This window comes from Gouania willdenowi, chromosome 21 (genome assembly GCF_900634775.1).
Source record: "Gouania willdenowi chromosome 21, fGouWil2.1, whole genome shotgun sequence".
Lineage (NCBI taxonomy): Eukaryota > Metazoa > Chordata > Actinopteri > Blenniiformes > Gobiesocidae > Gouania > Gouania willdenowi.
Window position 1 is genome coordinate 834964 of NC_041064.1, and position 15976 is coordinate 850939.

The following is a 15976-nucleotide window of genomic DNA, read 5'->3' on the forward strand; positions in this document are numbered from 1 at the left end:
ACACACACACCACTACCTGTCACTTCTCTTCATGATCATTTTACAATTTAAAAATAATATAAATCTATGGATATAGTGACTTAAACAGGCTCAATTACCAACATAATCATTGATTAGGAAACTTAACAACGTAACCAATAGAAGATAAACTCATTAGATGATAAATAATATTTATTAGTGTATTTTACAGCTGATTATAAACATGGGTCAAATTGAGCCGTTAGCATTAGAGATGCTAACAGAAAGCTAACACAAGAGGAAGGTTATGTTTAATAAGGATTATTTATTAAAGGATCAGTAATTAATAAGTGATTAATAGGTCTGTTCACAGTCTGGAACTACACATGTGTGACCTGTGGGTGGGTGGGAGGGAGGGGGTCAAAGGTCAGAGGGATGTGAACATAAACAAGCTCATTAACTGACCGTAATCTGTTGATAATTCCAACCTAACAGCGTTTATAATGTTATTCCAGAGATCGTTAATGTATTATTAATATTACACATATTCAGACAGGAGGAGGGGCCAGGGTTTTCCTCTGATGTCACTTTCAGCTGATCTCAGCACTTTTAAAAACTGAGACTGTGTGTGTGCGTGTGTGTGTGTGTGTGTGTGTGTGTGTGTGTGTGTGTACCACTTGTGTCCCTGACAGTCCGTGTCGTCACTGTTGCTCTGGTACTCTGAGTTCTTCTTGTTGATGCTGTAGTTGGTCAGGTGGATGAACTTGTTGCTCAGAGTCTTCATGGAGGTGGAGTACCTGCAGAGAAAGACGCACACATTAGAGCCACGCCCACACAGGTTGACGTGGGCATGGCTCCGATACTGACTTGCAGCTGGCGAAGCGTACGAGTCCGTCTGAGTAGATGTAGACCCTGAGGGGGTCGTAGGAGGTAACGTAGACGTAGATGCGCAGGTCGAACTTGTTCCCACTGATGAGGAAGGGCTTGTGGAGGTACCTGAGAGAGGAGAACACACACGTGGAGTGGGAATGGTGCTTTCTAATGGGTACTGAGTGTGTGCTGTGTGGGCTTTACTTCTGCACCAGCAGGGGGCGCTTCCTTGGCATCTGACTCCATTTATGGATCACCTGGATCCCTGTTCCTCTGGCTGAGGCCGGCTACAGCACAGAGAGGACATATCAGGAGCAGCTTTACAACATCTACACACGTCTACAACAACCAGGACCACGTACAGGTTTGATGATCCACGTCTGTCTGGAGCCGCCCCCCTCCCACGCTTTACGCAGCTGCTTGATGTCCTGGGGCAGGATGAAGGTCCGTGGGAAGAAACCAAACTCTCTTTTACCAAAGCGAGCCTGCATCTTAGAGAGGTTCCTCCACAGCCGGTCCTTCCTACCGATCTGGAAAGTTCCTGGGAAGTGGTTCAACTGTGAGGGACACACACACACACATCAACCATCTACACCAGGGGTTCTCAACCTTGGGGTCAGGACCCCGTTTAGGGTTGTAAGACACTGGGAGGGGGTTGCCAGTTGCCTTTAGGAAACTAAGAATATTTTCTGGACAATTTGAGCCCATTTTTGTTTATTTTGTCCCTTTATCTACAACTCCACCAAACTCACCATATTTTAACCTATTTATCACTTTTTCGTGCCATATTTTTGCTCCTTTTAATGTATTTTTGCTACATTTCTCCCATTTCTGACATTTCTACATCACATTTTTCATCATTTTTTCCACTTTCCAGACATGTTCAGCACTTATAAACCCTTTCCACCACTTTTACACCTAATGTCACATATTTTGACCCATTATTGTTACTTTTAATCTCTTTTCACCATGTTTCACAATTTTTTTTGCCAATTTAACCATATTCACCATTTGTCATGTCTATTATTTACCAGTTTAAACTAATTGTTCCAATATTAACACTTTGAACCACTTGTTTTTGTCCACTCTAATTTATAACTTTTAATCCATTTCACCTCCTTTTCCACTATTTTTATTCACTTTGAACCATTTTATTAGTGATTAAAACCAGGATTTCCATCTTTAAGATGACTATAATAATAATACTAAACGTTCCTGGATAACAGTGGATATTATTCAGATGAATAAATAAATGTGGTTATCACAGATTCATAGAACAATGGACCATCATTTTACTGACTTTATGGATGGACCCCAAAAATCTCTCCTTTATTCCCCCTTATAGATGGTCCTGTCTCCACATGACTGTTCTTCAATGTTCATGTCTGTGTTCAACCACCTTCAGCTACAGTGGGGGTCCCTGCTCTATGGGACTTTTATTTTGGAGGGTCCCTGCTCTCTGGGACCTTTATTTTGGAGGGTCCCCGCTCTATGGGACCTTTATTTTGGAGGGTCGTGGGCTGAAAAGGTTGAGAACCACTGGTTTAGAACACCTCACCTTCTGATGTTCTCCAAGAGTCTTGAAAGCAGGAGATTTCATGTGGTGACCCCAACAGCCCAGCCAGTCGTGACTCTCTGTGTACACACACACACACACACACACACACACACACACACACACACACACACACACACACACACACACACACACACACACACACACACACACACACACACACACACACACACACACACACACACACACACACACACACACACACACCACAACAGATACACATAACCTAATCTGCAGAGCTGTGTGTAGTTTGTGTGTAAAGATGTTCCCTCCCAGTGTGTGTAGTTGTGCGTGTAGTTGTGTGTGTAGTTGTGTACTCACTCTTGGTGATTTTGAAATGTGATCTTGTGATTGTGTGTTTGACCACGTTTGGTGTGACCGTGCTCAGCTTCCACTTTAACAGACGGCGCTCCTCTACAGGAAGTAGCTCCACTAGAACACACACACACACACACACACACACATTATTATTATTATTATATCTCAGGCACTTGTTGATGACAACACACTGAAAACACACCTGAGATCACAGCTGCACAATAACCTTCATTTTTTACAATAATCATCCTTAGAATCATATGTTAATGTTTTATTTATTCAGACGAACTGTTCCTCAGGAAGTTTACTTTGATCTCCTCAGTGTTTCAGCTGTCAACTGACAGTCTTCTTCAGAGGCGTATGCTGATCTGCTTTGACGATCAGCGAATGATTGCTTTTAAGTTTGCCTTGATGTTTCCTTTGATGTTTCATCAAAGGAAACATCAAAGCGGTTGTCTGCTGATGATCTGCTGAAGAAGACTGGCAGTTGTCAGTCTAAACATGTAAGGAGATCAAGGTTAACTTCCTGAGGAACAGTTTGTCTGAATAAATAAAACCTTAACATATGATTAAAAAAGAGAAAAAAATCTTGCTAAAATCTTTCACAAGATAACATGATCACCAGTTTAACCATAGCACCACCTGGTACGAGGGCTAAATGTGTCCTCAGTAAACGGATCACGCCGTTCGTTCACAATGCGTAGACACACACACATACACTCTTCCGAGTCTGACCAGGGGGTTTTAGCCCCACCCACCCTACCTTTCTCATTGGCGGTGCTGAAGTAGAGTGTGGGGGGGACCAGGGGGAACAGACTGGGGACGAGCGCCGGACGCTCCTCAGCATCATCGTCTACAGACATCAGCTCCACCACACTGAGAAACAATAATAATAAGATGAACACAAAAACAGTGAAGGATCAGACACACACACACACACACGTTAAACACCTGTGTGTGTGTGTAGACACCTCACTAACACTCACAACACAGTCATCAGGAATGATAACCTTCAGTCTTCACTACCGAGCAGCCTCTGAGCTCACAGGGAATCAAACACACACACATACAGCAGCTGGAAACCAGGGGAAGACAACAACAATGACACAATGGAAACACACACTGACAATACGACAAAGGAAGGAGCGTTCTACAGGGATCTGCTGCTAGCACTGCACTGCACTGCACGCACACGTGTTTAGCTGTTAGCTAGGACATTAGCCTCTATTAATACTAGAGTAGACATTAATGTGTGTCTGCACTGCCTCATCACAGTCACCCAATCACAGCAGTAATTGTCCTAAACTATTAGAAATGTTATGTACTTAACATTACATAATATACATACATATCTATATGTATATACATATATGTACATATATATATATAGTGTACAGTGGTGTGAAAAAGTGTTTTCCCCTTCTTGATTTCTTACTTTTTTTTTACATGTTTTCTACACTTAAATGTTCCAGATCATCAAACAAATGTAAACATTAGTCAAAGTTAACAGAAATATATGAAGGTTTTATTAATGAAGAAAAATAATCCAAAGCTTCACGGCCCTGTGTGATAAAGTGTTTGCCCCCAGCTCCTGATAAAACATAACTGTAGTTGATCACACCTGTAGCCACGCCCAGGCCTGGTTACTGCTCACCTGTTCTCACTCTAGAAATGACTTCAATAGAACCTGAACCTGACAAAGTGATGTAGACCAAAAGATCCTCAAAAGCTCTAGACGTCATGCTGAGATCCAAAGGCAGGAACAAATGAGGAACAAAGTGACATAAATCTATCAGTCTGGAGAAGGTTCTAAAGTCATTTCTAAAGCTTTGGTACTCCAGAGAACCACAGTGAGAACCATTATCCACAAATAGAAAAAACACAGAACAGTGGCTGGCCGACCAAAATTACCCCAAAAGCACAGCGACGACTCATCCATGAGGTGACAGTAGACCCCACAACAACATCTAAAGAACTGCAGGCATCACTTTCCTCAGTGAAGGTCAGTGTTGATTAGGGCTGGGCGATATGGCCTTTTATAAATACCGCGATATTTTTAGGCCATGTCACGATACACGATATATATCTCGATATTTTGCATTACCCTTGAATTAACACTTTGATGCACAAAATCACACCAGTATGATGATTCTATATGTCTACATTAAAACATTCTTGATCATACTGCATTAATATATGCCAATTTTAAACTTTCATGCAAAAAAGGGGATATCACAACTAAGTCAAAGTTGACATAACTGTATTTATTAAACAGTGAGTGGCTCAAACATAAAATTGTCAACAGAAAGTGCACGTTCTGTGCAAAATTGTAACAGAGACATTTCAAAACAAGACATTAGTGCAGGATGCAACTCACATGGCATTTCAAAACACAAAATTAAAGTGCACTTTTTGTACATAATGCCACTACAATATTTTAAAACAAATAGTGCCCTTTTGTGCATGTTGTCATTAAGATGACATTTCAAAACAACACTAAATTTAAGTGCACCTTTTGTGCATAATGCCACTAAGATATTTAAAAAAAACAAAAAACAAAAACAAAAAAAAAAACAAACACATCAAAAAAAAAAAAGTCCGCGAGTTTAACGGTATGGTCATTTTCAACACCGCACAGACTACAAGCTGCGATATATCGAGTATATTCGATATATCGCCCAGCCCTAGTGTTGATGACTCCATCATAACAAAGACACTGGGTTAAATGTCTGTATGGTAGAGTTCTAAACCCAAAACCACTGCTAAGCAACAACATCATTAAGGATCATCTCATTTTTACCAGAAAACATCTCAATCCACCAGACTTTTGGGAAAATATTCTGTGGACTGACAAGACAAAAGTTGAGCTTTATGGAAAAGAACATCATACCAACAGTAAAATATGGTGGTGGTGGTAGTGTGATGGTCTGGGGCTGTTTTGCTGCTGCAGGAAGACTTGCTGTGATAAATAGAAGCATGAATTCTACCAAAAGATCCTGAAGGAGAACATCTGACCATCTGTTTATGACCTCAAGCTGAAGCCAACCTTGGTTCTACAGCAGAACAACGATCCAAAACACACCAGTAATTAGGTAAGCATTTATCAGGTTTAGGGGGCAAACACTTTTTCATACGGGGCCATGTAGCTTTGTTTTTTTTTTTCTTCCTCATTAATAAAACTCTTCATTTAAAAACTGCATTTTGTGTTTTAGCTAACACTCAGTCACCAGTTAACATGATCACCACTGGTGTCACCACTCCACAGCACGGGCATGGATGGAGGCGGGGCTTAGTGCTGACCTGCTAGAGGAGGTCACAGAGGTGTCTTCAGCGTCCTCAGAGGACGACGTAGACAGACGTGCAGCGTGCTTCGCTCTCATTGGTTTAAATGTTAACGTCTCTTCGTCTTCACTGAGGTCTCTGTCTTTTGGCTCCGCCTCCTGTTCCCCCATGGCTCCGCCCACCAGCACACTGTCCAACACCAAGTAGGAGAACATGAGAAGAGGCGTGTGAACAATAATAAACAGTGTCAGATATTATTGACCAATCACAGGCTGTCTAACTGTCACGTCACATTACAATAGTTCAAAGAGAAATACTGCTCTAGGACTAGTTCATGACTGTAAAAGTAATTAGACTTCACTGTGGATAAGTAACTTGGTAAATAAGTATGACCTAGTTGAACCATTGACTTGTGTCTCATTAGAAAAATTCCACCACAGAAAAAGAGGAGGGGTCTCACCCTGTGGGCTCCTCCTCCTCTGAGGGGGTGGGGCTTAGGATGATGGAGGAGAAGTGATTAGTGACTGAGCTCAGTGACACTCCCCTGTCTTCTGATACTTTCTGGCTCCCCGTTGGTTTGGTGTTCAGAAGAGGCGGAGCTTCACGACACCAGGCTTTTCTGTGATTGGCTGAGAGGGGTCGCCCTATGACTATCAGAGTAACGTCCTCACACTGAGCGTGCTCTGACGAGGACGAGCCCCTCTGTGATTGGCTCAAAGGCACTTTAACGGGGCTGACGGTGCATCGCCGCAACTTAGCTCCGCCCCATGGCAGAGATTGGTTAGTGGGCATTGCTCCCAGCGGCTGATTTGGCAATGGAAGTGTTCGAGGGAACAGACTCAGGTCCAGTAGAGGGCGCTAGTACAACAGGAAGCACGCTGCCGATAAAATCTGAGAAGAAGAATAAAAAGTGAGATCAGGAAATTAGATTTTTTTTCCCAGGCAGTGTTTTTTCTGTCAGAGTGAGATGTCCTGTCATCCATAATGTTTTTTTAATATATTCTATTTTTGTCATTATTTTAATGGGGTTTTACGTTTATCAAAATCTATTTTTATTCAAATGTTCTTTTCAAGCTTTTTCTAATGATATACTTTTAAATGGTGTGGTTTTATGGTCAGAATGCAATATCCTGCCAGTCTTGTCATTCTATTTAAAATGATTTTACAATTGTTATTTACATTATGTATTTATTCTTTATTAATTTATTTAAATCTCAGATGAAGACTCAATGAATAAAATCAGGAAGTTAGATATTTTTCCAGGCTGTGGTTTCTCCATCAGAGTGGAACGTCCTGTCAGCTTTAATATGTTTGTTACATTTTCATATTGAAATAGGGATGTACTGAATATATTCGGCCGCATATTGCAAAAAAAAACCCAACATTTGGTGTTCAGTTGAGTGAGTTCAAAAGCAAGGCCGATTAGTAGCGTATGACGCAATCAAACAACGTGCAGTAACGTAGTGTCCAACGCACATTTCTTAGTGCCCGTTTAACTTTGCTGTGCCTGTAAAGCTCTGCCCGTTTTATGTATAGCACAGTGGTGCTCTGCGAGAACGTGATCAGCTTTAATCATCTTCCCCTGCTCAGTGTTCCATTGGTTATGTCTGGTTAACTAAGAATAACTCAGTCTATGTTGTCCTTTAGTTCTTTTTATTCCAGCCTCTCATCAGAGCTACAGAAGATCAGTGGGACAAGATCATCAATACCAGGGATTGTAGAGTCTGAAACACCGTAGATTATTGATACTGTAAATATTCTGACCCCTAGTGGTGAAATAACTGATGCTTCCTTGTGTCCATTTAGTTTTAGAATGATGTCATCGGGATCATTTAAATTAGGTTAATTTAAACTAAGATGATCAAAACTTAATCAATAACCCTGATCAGATTCAGTAAACCATTGATCTCTGAGAGGCAATCAGGTGATATTAATGCTGTTCTCATACATCTTTATATGACATAAATAATTAAAAAGGAGCAGTCAGAATAATCCATGTCAATAGAACTTATTTCTACCTTTAAATTGTATCTCACTTTATTTTTGACATACATTGTTGTTTAATTATGTTTTTTTTATTAGTATTTATTTTGTTCCCTCACAGGACTTAAAAACTAATATTTTCTTTTTATAAATGATAAATATTTCTTAAAAAACAAAAACGGAATTAAAAAAATTTAAGTGGAAAACATGGAATTTGTAAAAAAATAAGAGAGATTTTATTTCACTAGGTTTACATTATTATTTGTTGTGGGTTTATCCACTTTAATGCACTTTAGGTTTTTTTGGAATGCATGTTTTGTTTTATTTGAAGGGATAATATAAATGATAAACTTTGTTGTGCTTTTTTTTGAAAAGCAACTGGAATATTTAAAAATGTCAGATTATTCAATAAACATTTACTTTCTTTAAAAAAAAAAAAAAATGTATTCTAGGCTATTTATGCACTATTAAAAAAATTGTGAAAAACTTAACAACTGCATTCGACATTCAGTATTCAGCAAAGCGTTTATATTTTATTCAGCTTCGGCAACATATTTTAATTTCGGTGCATCTCTAATTGAAATTTTCATATATTATTCTTTTATTTTCATGTGGTTTTCTTTTTATTAAAATGTCATCTTTCCAAACCTTTTACATTATATGTGTGTGTGATATTTTGTTGTTGTCTTCCTCTGTCAGTGCTGACGTTTTATTTACACTTATTTAGAAATATTTTTAACGTAATAAAATAGTATTATTTAATGTTGTTTTTCTGTCAGAGTGGAACGTCCTGTCGATGTCACCGTTAGCACGCGCTATCATAGACATTATAACACGTAGACGCCGCATCGACTGCTGCGTCTACAGGGCGGCCATCTTGGAAAGGTGCTACTGGCTCTACAGTGCTTTACATCTATAGAGGAATAATGTGCTACACTATTAAAGTTGTCATAAATCACTCAATTCTCAGGCAATTTTCACGGGATTTGTTTGTAACAAACGTCAGACATGATAGATAGATAGATAGATAGATAGATAGATAGATAGATAGATGATAGATAGATAGAGAGATAGAGAGAGAGAGAGAGAGAGAGAGAGAGAGAGATAGATAGAGAGAAAGAGAGAGAGAGAGAGAGAGAGAGAGAGAGAGAGAGAGAGAGAGAGAGAGAGATAGATAGATAGATAGATAGATAGATAGTTAGAGAGATAGATAGAGAGATAGAGAGATAGATAGAGAGATAGATAGATAGATATAGAACAAAAGGAACCTAGAAAACATTCAGATGTGCTCAGGTTATTATTGACAACATTGTTTAAGGCTATACATTGCATTTGACAATTATTATTGTATAATTGTGCTACTATTGTATTATTGTTATTACTATTCTTATAATTATCATTATATTCTCATATTATTATCATTAATATTTTATATTATAGTAAATGGAATTCTTATTGTATTATTATCGTTATTGGTATTATTACTTATTGTTAGATTATATTCTTATATTATTCTTATTATTTAATATTTTTTATTATTAATATTATTATTTGCATTATAGTTACTGGATTCTTATTATACTATTTGTTATTGCTATTATTATTATTAATGTCACAATTAATATTATATTTCCATCATCATCATCTTTATTATTAATGTAGCCAAAGAACTTTAATATTCAAGGAACAAGAACATAAACAATCCTCACATAAATCTATCTACTACAGTATTTCACTTCCTGTCTCAGCCTGTTTGTCCTGTTATCACTACAGACCTCTCAGTCCCATTGTCTCCTTAAACTATTGTCTATTGTAAACCTTAAACATGTGAGCAATGTAGACAGAGATAAAGAATTATCTACTACTAAAATAATTCCATCATTAATTAGGCTCATTATTAGCTTTAATAGATACTGTATTCTTTTTAACCCATCGATTACTGCAGTAAATCTGTTTTTTTCTGTGTAACAGGCTGTTGCTATAGGAACGCTTGATTCATAATATCAATGGTTCTGTCCGTCCTGTCGGTGTTTATTTCACTATAACTATACAACAAATATGATCCCTTACATGTCTATGCACCACTGTCTACACCAGCACTGTTCCAAGATGGCGGCGCTGTAGACGCGTCCCTTCACAGTTGTTACGGCGTCACGTATACTATGTCTGTGCGCGCTAACACCGGCACCGTTAACGGTGACTACTAAAGAGTATCATTAAACACGCTGACACTAGATAATAAACTAGTCATTGGTCACCATAACAAACATAAACCAACAGATCCGTGACACCGGTAATGACTCAGTTAGCTTAGCAACAGCACAAACAAACAGCAGCTCACTGACGCCTTTAACACCGACAAACTTCACGTTGTCTTTATACTCGTTCGTACCTGCGTCAGTAGCTCTAACACCAGCCCCTGCGTCTGTAGATTTGAAGTCCGTGATTTTAACATCGTCCACGATCTTTAGTGACGAAAAACTGCGACTGAACCACATTTAATCAGCCTGTTCACACTCTGGAACTGCGCATGCGCGACCTGGAGGGGAGGGGGTCAAAGGTCAGAGGGATGTGAACATAAACAAGCTCATTCACTGACCGTAATCTGTTGATAATTCCAACCTAACAGCGTTTATAATGTTATTCCAGAGATCGTTAATGTATTATTAATATTACACATATTCAGACAGGAGGAGGGGCCAGGGTTTTCCTCTGATGTCACTTTCAGCTGATCTCAGCACTTTTAAAAACTGATGGAGCAGCTCAGCAGCAGTATGGAAACAAGGCAGTCCTCTTGTTTCCACACAGGTGACCCCTGGTGAATGAAAACACCGACTACCTGGGTCTCCAGCGGGAGGATTCAGACTGTACCCAGGAATGATGCTCATATCTGAGCACTTTAGTAAAAGTGATGTTAGAACCAGTATCAGTGACACGCCTCCTCTGTTTACACTCCTTTAACTTATGATTGTTATGTATTTACTGTATTATTCTTAGTTTCTCTTTTCATTTGTGTAAATGTTTTAACAACTGTAAAGTGTTTTAGAGTTTTTGAAAAGTGCTTATAAATAAAATGTATTATTATTATTATTATTATTGATGAGACGAGTGTGAAAAGGACAGTATGAGTTCTCACTGTGAAAAGGTACATTTACGAGGTTTACCATTCACTGACCAGGTCCATGATTATTTCACTTATTATTTTAATTACATTTACACACAGGAAGTTCACAAGATGAACACTAAACAGGCCGACGTAGCAGCATTAGCTTTAGCAGCATTAGCTTTAGCAGCATTAGCTTAAGCAGCTAACTCAGTCTTTCTGTCTTGGAGACCGATACCATGTTTACGCAAAAATGATTAAAGGAATCAACGCTGTAATGGGTAAAATAATGTAAATAACTTCCTACACCATCTATAGAGAGTTTATCCCTCTGACCTTTGACCTAATGTAGAAATAGTGAACTAGAGCGAGAGTGTCAACAGGCTCAGTGATTCATCAAAATCAAAGATCTACTATCCACACTATCCACTCCAAACTACTTTTTTACAAAAAGTAAGGAAGTGGGTGTGACTTTGCTTGGCTAACCACATGTGGCCCTCAAGGCAAATCCACTCAAAATTGTTATTCAAAAAATTGGCAGCATAATGCACAGAATATCAACGAAAATACACACAAAAGATTCCAAAAATACACACAAAAAGACTCAATCATAAAAAGGGACACATGCATACATGACAATTACACAAATTGTGCACAGATTGACAACAAACATTTGGAAAAATAAACAAAATGCAAACATAACACACAAGAAATAACAAACACATATAATGACTCGTAAAATAAACACAATGTCAGGAGAAACTCCCAAAATAACAAATACATACACACAATGTCTATACAAAAAAAAACACAAAATGACTAAAATCTCAGAAAACAACAACAAAACTACACAAATAAAAAGAAAACAAACAATGATAAAATAGTTTGTTGTTTCAGATTGGTCATTATTCTAAATGATGACGTGATGTTGATCATGTGACCCTCACATTAGACACTCACATTTTTGTGGCCCTGTTGTGACAAAAGTTACCCATCTTTGATATAAAGTTAAATAAATACTCAAATAACACAATAACTGAAAATAAATAAACAATACATCAAATATTAGAGAGAAAAGAAGAGTGTGTGTTTTACCGCTAGAGGGCGTCATTATTAATCTGACATTCTCACTTTAGAATGAGTGTGTGTGTGTGTGTGTGTGTGTGCGTGCGTGTGTGCGTGCGTCCGTGTGTGTGTGTGCGTGTGTGCGTGCGTGTGTCCGTGTGTGTGTGTGTGTGTGTGTGTGCGTGTGTGCGTGCGTCCGTGTGTGTGTGTGTGCGTGTGTGCGTGCGTGTGTGTGTGTGTGCGTGTGTGCGTGCGTCCGTGTGTGTGTGTGTGCGTGTGTGCGTGCGTGTGTCCGTGTGTGTGTGTGTGTGTGTGTGTGTGTGTGCGTGCGTGTGTCCGTGTGTGTGTGTGTGTGTGTGTGCGTGCGTGTGTCCGTGTGTGTGTGTGCGTGCGTGCGTGTGTCCGTGTGTGTGTGTGTGTGTGTGTGCGTGCGTGTGTCCGTGTGTGTGTGTGTGTGTGCGTGCGCGTGTGTGTGTGTGTGTGTGTGTGTGTGTGTGTGTGTGTGTGTGTGTGTGTGTGTGTGTGTGTGTGTGTCATAAAGCCAGCTCTGCTCAGTCCTTCCTTCAAACCTTCTGATGATCTTCAGCTCAGACTGAACCAAGGACAACAGGAGAAAGAAAGACAACAGGATATTTAAAGGACTTTTCAACCTTTTTTATTTTTACATTTCTACTTTTAAAAACATCTAATCAATGACTAAATCAAATGATTTGTTTTTCAAAGTAAAAGCCTCTGTTTTTTAGATGTTTTGAATCGTCAGACAAACTAAATAAATATTTTAATTTCTGCTAAAATAAACTCAACTTTTCAAAATAAAAAAAATTACAGATTCTGCTATTTTATTTTAACTTTTTTGAGAAGTAATAGAGTAACATCTGGACTGATGTTGTTCCTGGTGCTGTTGCTCCCCGCTGCCTCTGCTCTGGTTCCTGGACCCTACGGACGTACCGCGCCCCCCCGGTTGGAACGCTGGGTGCGCTGTGCCCTACGCTGGGAGCCTGGGGCCCCTGCGCCCTCCAACGTTAATGTGTATGTGACGGAGCCACGAGACACTGCAGGTACACACACACACACACACACACACACACACACACACACTCACACACTGTTCATTTATTTAACTGAACTTTTACAGTTTATTTTATTTTATTTTTCATAAATGTGTGTATTCTTGTTTGTTTCTTGTACCATGTGAGGACCTCATCCTGGATATATTGTCCCATGATGAAGAACATCTAAAAGTTACAGTTTTAAGATGAAACAGAAGACTTTTCTAATATGTTAAGGTTTTATTTATTTAGACAACCGTACCCCAGGAAATCCAGTTTGAAGGGAACATCAAAGCGATCAGCAGACGCCTCTGAAGAAGCCTGGCAGTTGTCTGTCCTAACATGTCAGGAGATCAAGGTGGATTTCCTGAGAAACAGTTGTCTGAATAAATGAAACCTTAACATATTAAAACAGAAGACAAAAATAATTTTGCTGGAATTACACATTTGTGTGTGTTCTGAATACAATTTGGAACCTCAATTTACACTGATTTTGGGATTTAAAAAAACACCATTTATTCCATCAAATGTAATTTTGTTGAGTGGATATTCTTCTTCTATGATTGTAAATACACACAATATTAAAGTAATTAGAACAGAGTTGAGTTTTTTCATGAAATGTAATTAATATATGTGTATTCATATTTCCACCTTGATGGGACCCTAAACCTGAATATATTGAAAATGTTCTTACCACAGAACAGAGTTGTGATTTTTAAATGTGTGTGTCCTGTTTTGTTTTGTGTGACCTAAATGACATTGAAGATTTTTAAATGAACTGTGTAGATAAGGTGGTGGTCATCCTCCCCATCTTGTCCTCACCTCGGGGAGGTTTCGGGCCCGCCCACCACTCCTTAGGCTCCTCCCATGATGCGGTCCTGGTCGTGGATCCAAGTCCAGGGGAGAACTTTGGACACCCACTACTGCTTTTCTACGTGGACATGAACGTCACCAAGAAGAGATGTTTGCACTTGGATGGGATTTACCTCGGTGAGTCCACCTCTGAAAGAACAGATCCTCAACTCAAAGACACACAGAGAGTGTGTGTGTGTGTGTGTGTGTGTGTGTGTGTGTGTGTGTGTGTGTGTGAGCTCCTGCTCGTTAATAATGGATGTGTTTCTGAGTTCCTGCAGACGTTTTTATTCTTAGAAAAACTCTCAGATCTGCTGAGGTCACACTTTCATTTATATACATGTTATATATGTTATTATTGTTATATATGGGGCCGATTGTAAAGTTGCGGATGCTAAAATAAACGGCAACTTTCTGCAACATTTAGCATTTTAGTGAATTTTTTTGCTCTTTCGTATCATTGAGTTTTTATTTTGTTACTTCCCGGGAATTTGCATATTGGCTAAATATTCATTTTCACTGGTGACATTTAGATTTAACATTTATATTTAAAAGCAACACTCAAATCACAAATTTAACAAATATTGCTGTAAATCTGTTAACATTAAAAAAAAATCACATACATTTTTAAAATGTGGTTTGTTGCTAAAAGTTGCTGTTTATTTTAGCATGCGCATCTTTACAATCAGTGCCCCACAGTTATATATATATGTTATATGTTATATATGTACATAAATGAATTAGTTCTGTTGATAGTGTCTTTCCTAATCCTACACGTCACAGCTTCTTCCTGTGTCTGTCTGTCCGTTTTCCTGACCTTCAGGGTATGAGTGTCTGATCCCAGCGCTAAAGGGTCGCTGTCAGAACCAGGTGAAGCGGCACCGCGTCGGACCAGAGAGGCTCATGGGAAACGTGCGACTGTTCCAGCGAGGGCTGGCAGGTCACTGTCAGGTCCACTTCCTCCCCCTAGTGGTGGGGGTGAGAGACGACAGCCGTACGCAGCGACTGAGATGTGTAGGTGGGTCTAAAGACACACAGACAGTCGTGAGGTTTCTGGGAATCAAATAGGAACACTAAACGCCATACACACGGCTCCGGACTCAGACATTAACTTCTACTCCATCATTTAACTACTTTCACTTCCCTCTGAGAACACTTCTGATTGGCTCATCTACCACCACGTCCCGCCCCTTTAACGAGTGTGTGTGTATGTGTGTGTGTGTGTGTGTGTCCTCAGAGCGCTCAGACTTTGCCAGGTGTCCTCAGACCTTGGCCATGACGTCCCCCAGTGTCCCCGTGTCGTCCTGTGAGCTCCACAAAAACACACGTCGCTGCACGCAACCGTCAATCAACACACACCTCAGCTGCCGTCTGTACCAGACATGTGACCATGCCGTGCTGATCACAGGTACACACACACACACACACACACACACACACACACACACACACACACACACACACACACACACACAGAGACAAAGGAAAGATTTGTTCCTCTCACTGAGGTTCTGTTGGTTCTGCAGGTGGCTGGCAGCAGCAGATGACTTTCCAGCGCCAGGCTTTGAACCTGCAGAGGTTCTACACCATGCTGAGGAACAACGGCTTCCTCAGAGAGAACATCCACACCTTCTTAGCAAGCAGCGCTCACCTTCCAGGTAAGAATCACCAAAAACGTCTCTCTGCACAAGCTCCACCTCTGCTCACACACACACACACACACACACACACACACACACACACACACACACACACACACACACACACACACACACACACACACACACACACACACACACACACACACACACACACACACACACACACACACACACACACACACACACTTTCTCCTCAGAGAACGTCGACGGAGTGTTTCCAGCCACAGAGAAAAGCAGCATCAGGAACCACGTGTCCTAC

The 15976-nt window shown here is 39.9% G+C and overlaps 1 protein-coding gene across 2 annotated transcripts in view; it reads right to left on the bottom strand.

The window, feature by feature from the left end:
* ttll4 (tubulin tyrosine ligase-like family, member 4) overlaps nucleotides 1–10527 on the bottom strand; it is a 20136-nt gene extending 9609 nt beyond the window's left edge. For both annotated transcript variants that reach the window (XM_028435611.1, XM_028435612.1), the window contains exons 1-10: nucleotides 10380–10527; nucleotides 6465–6895; nucleotides 6023–6193; nucleotides 3486–3598; nucleotides 2726–2836; nucleotides 2387–2463; nucleotides 1191–1385; nucleotides 1033–1115; nucleotides 826–954; nucleotides 633–755 (exon numbers count right to left, since the gene is read on the bottom strand). In XM_028435611.1, coding sequence (XP_028291412.1) covers nucleotides 633–755; nucleotides 826–954; nucleotides 1033–1115; nucleotides 1191–1385; nucleotides 2387–2463; nucleotides 2726–2836; nucleotides 3486–3598; nucleotides 6023–6193; nucleotides 6465–6796 — 1334 coding nt within the window. In that variant the 5' untranslated portion in view covers nucleotides 6797–6895; nucleotides 10380–10527. The remainder of the gene's footprint in view (nucleotides 1–632; nucleotides 756–825; nucleotides 955–1032; nucleotides 1116–1190; nucleotides 1386–2386; nucleotides 2464–2725; nucleotides 2837–3485; nucleotides 3599–6022; nucleotides 6194–6464; nucleotides 6896–10379) is intronic.
* Between the last annotated feature and the right edge of the window lie 5449 nt (nucleotides 10528–15976).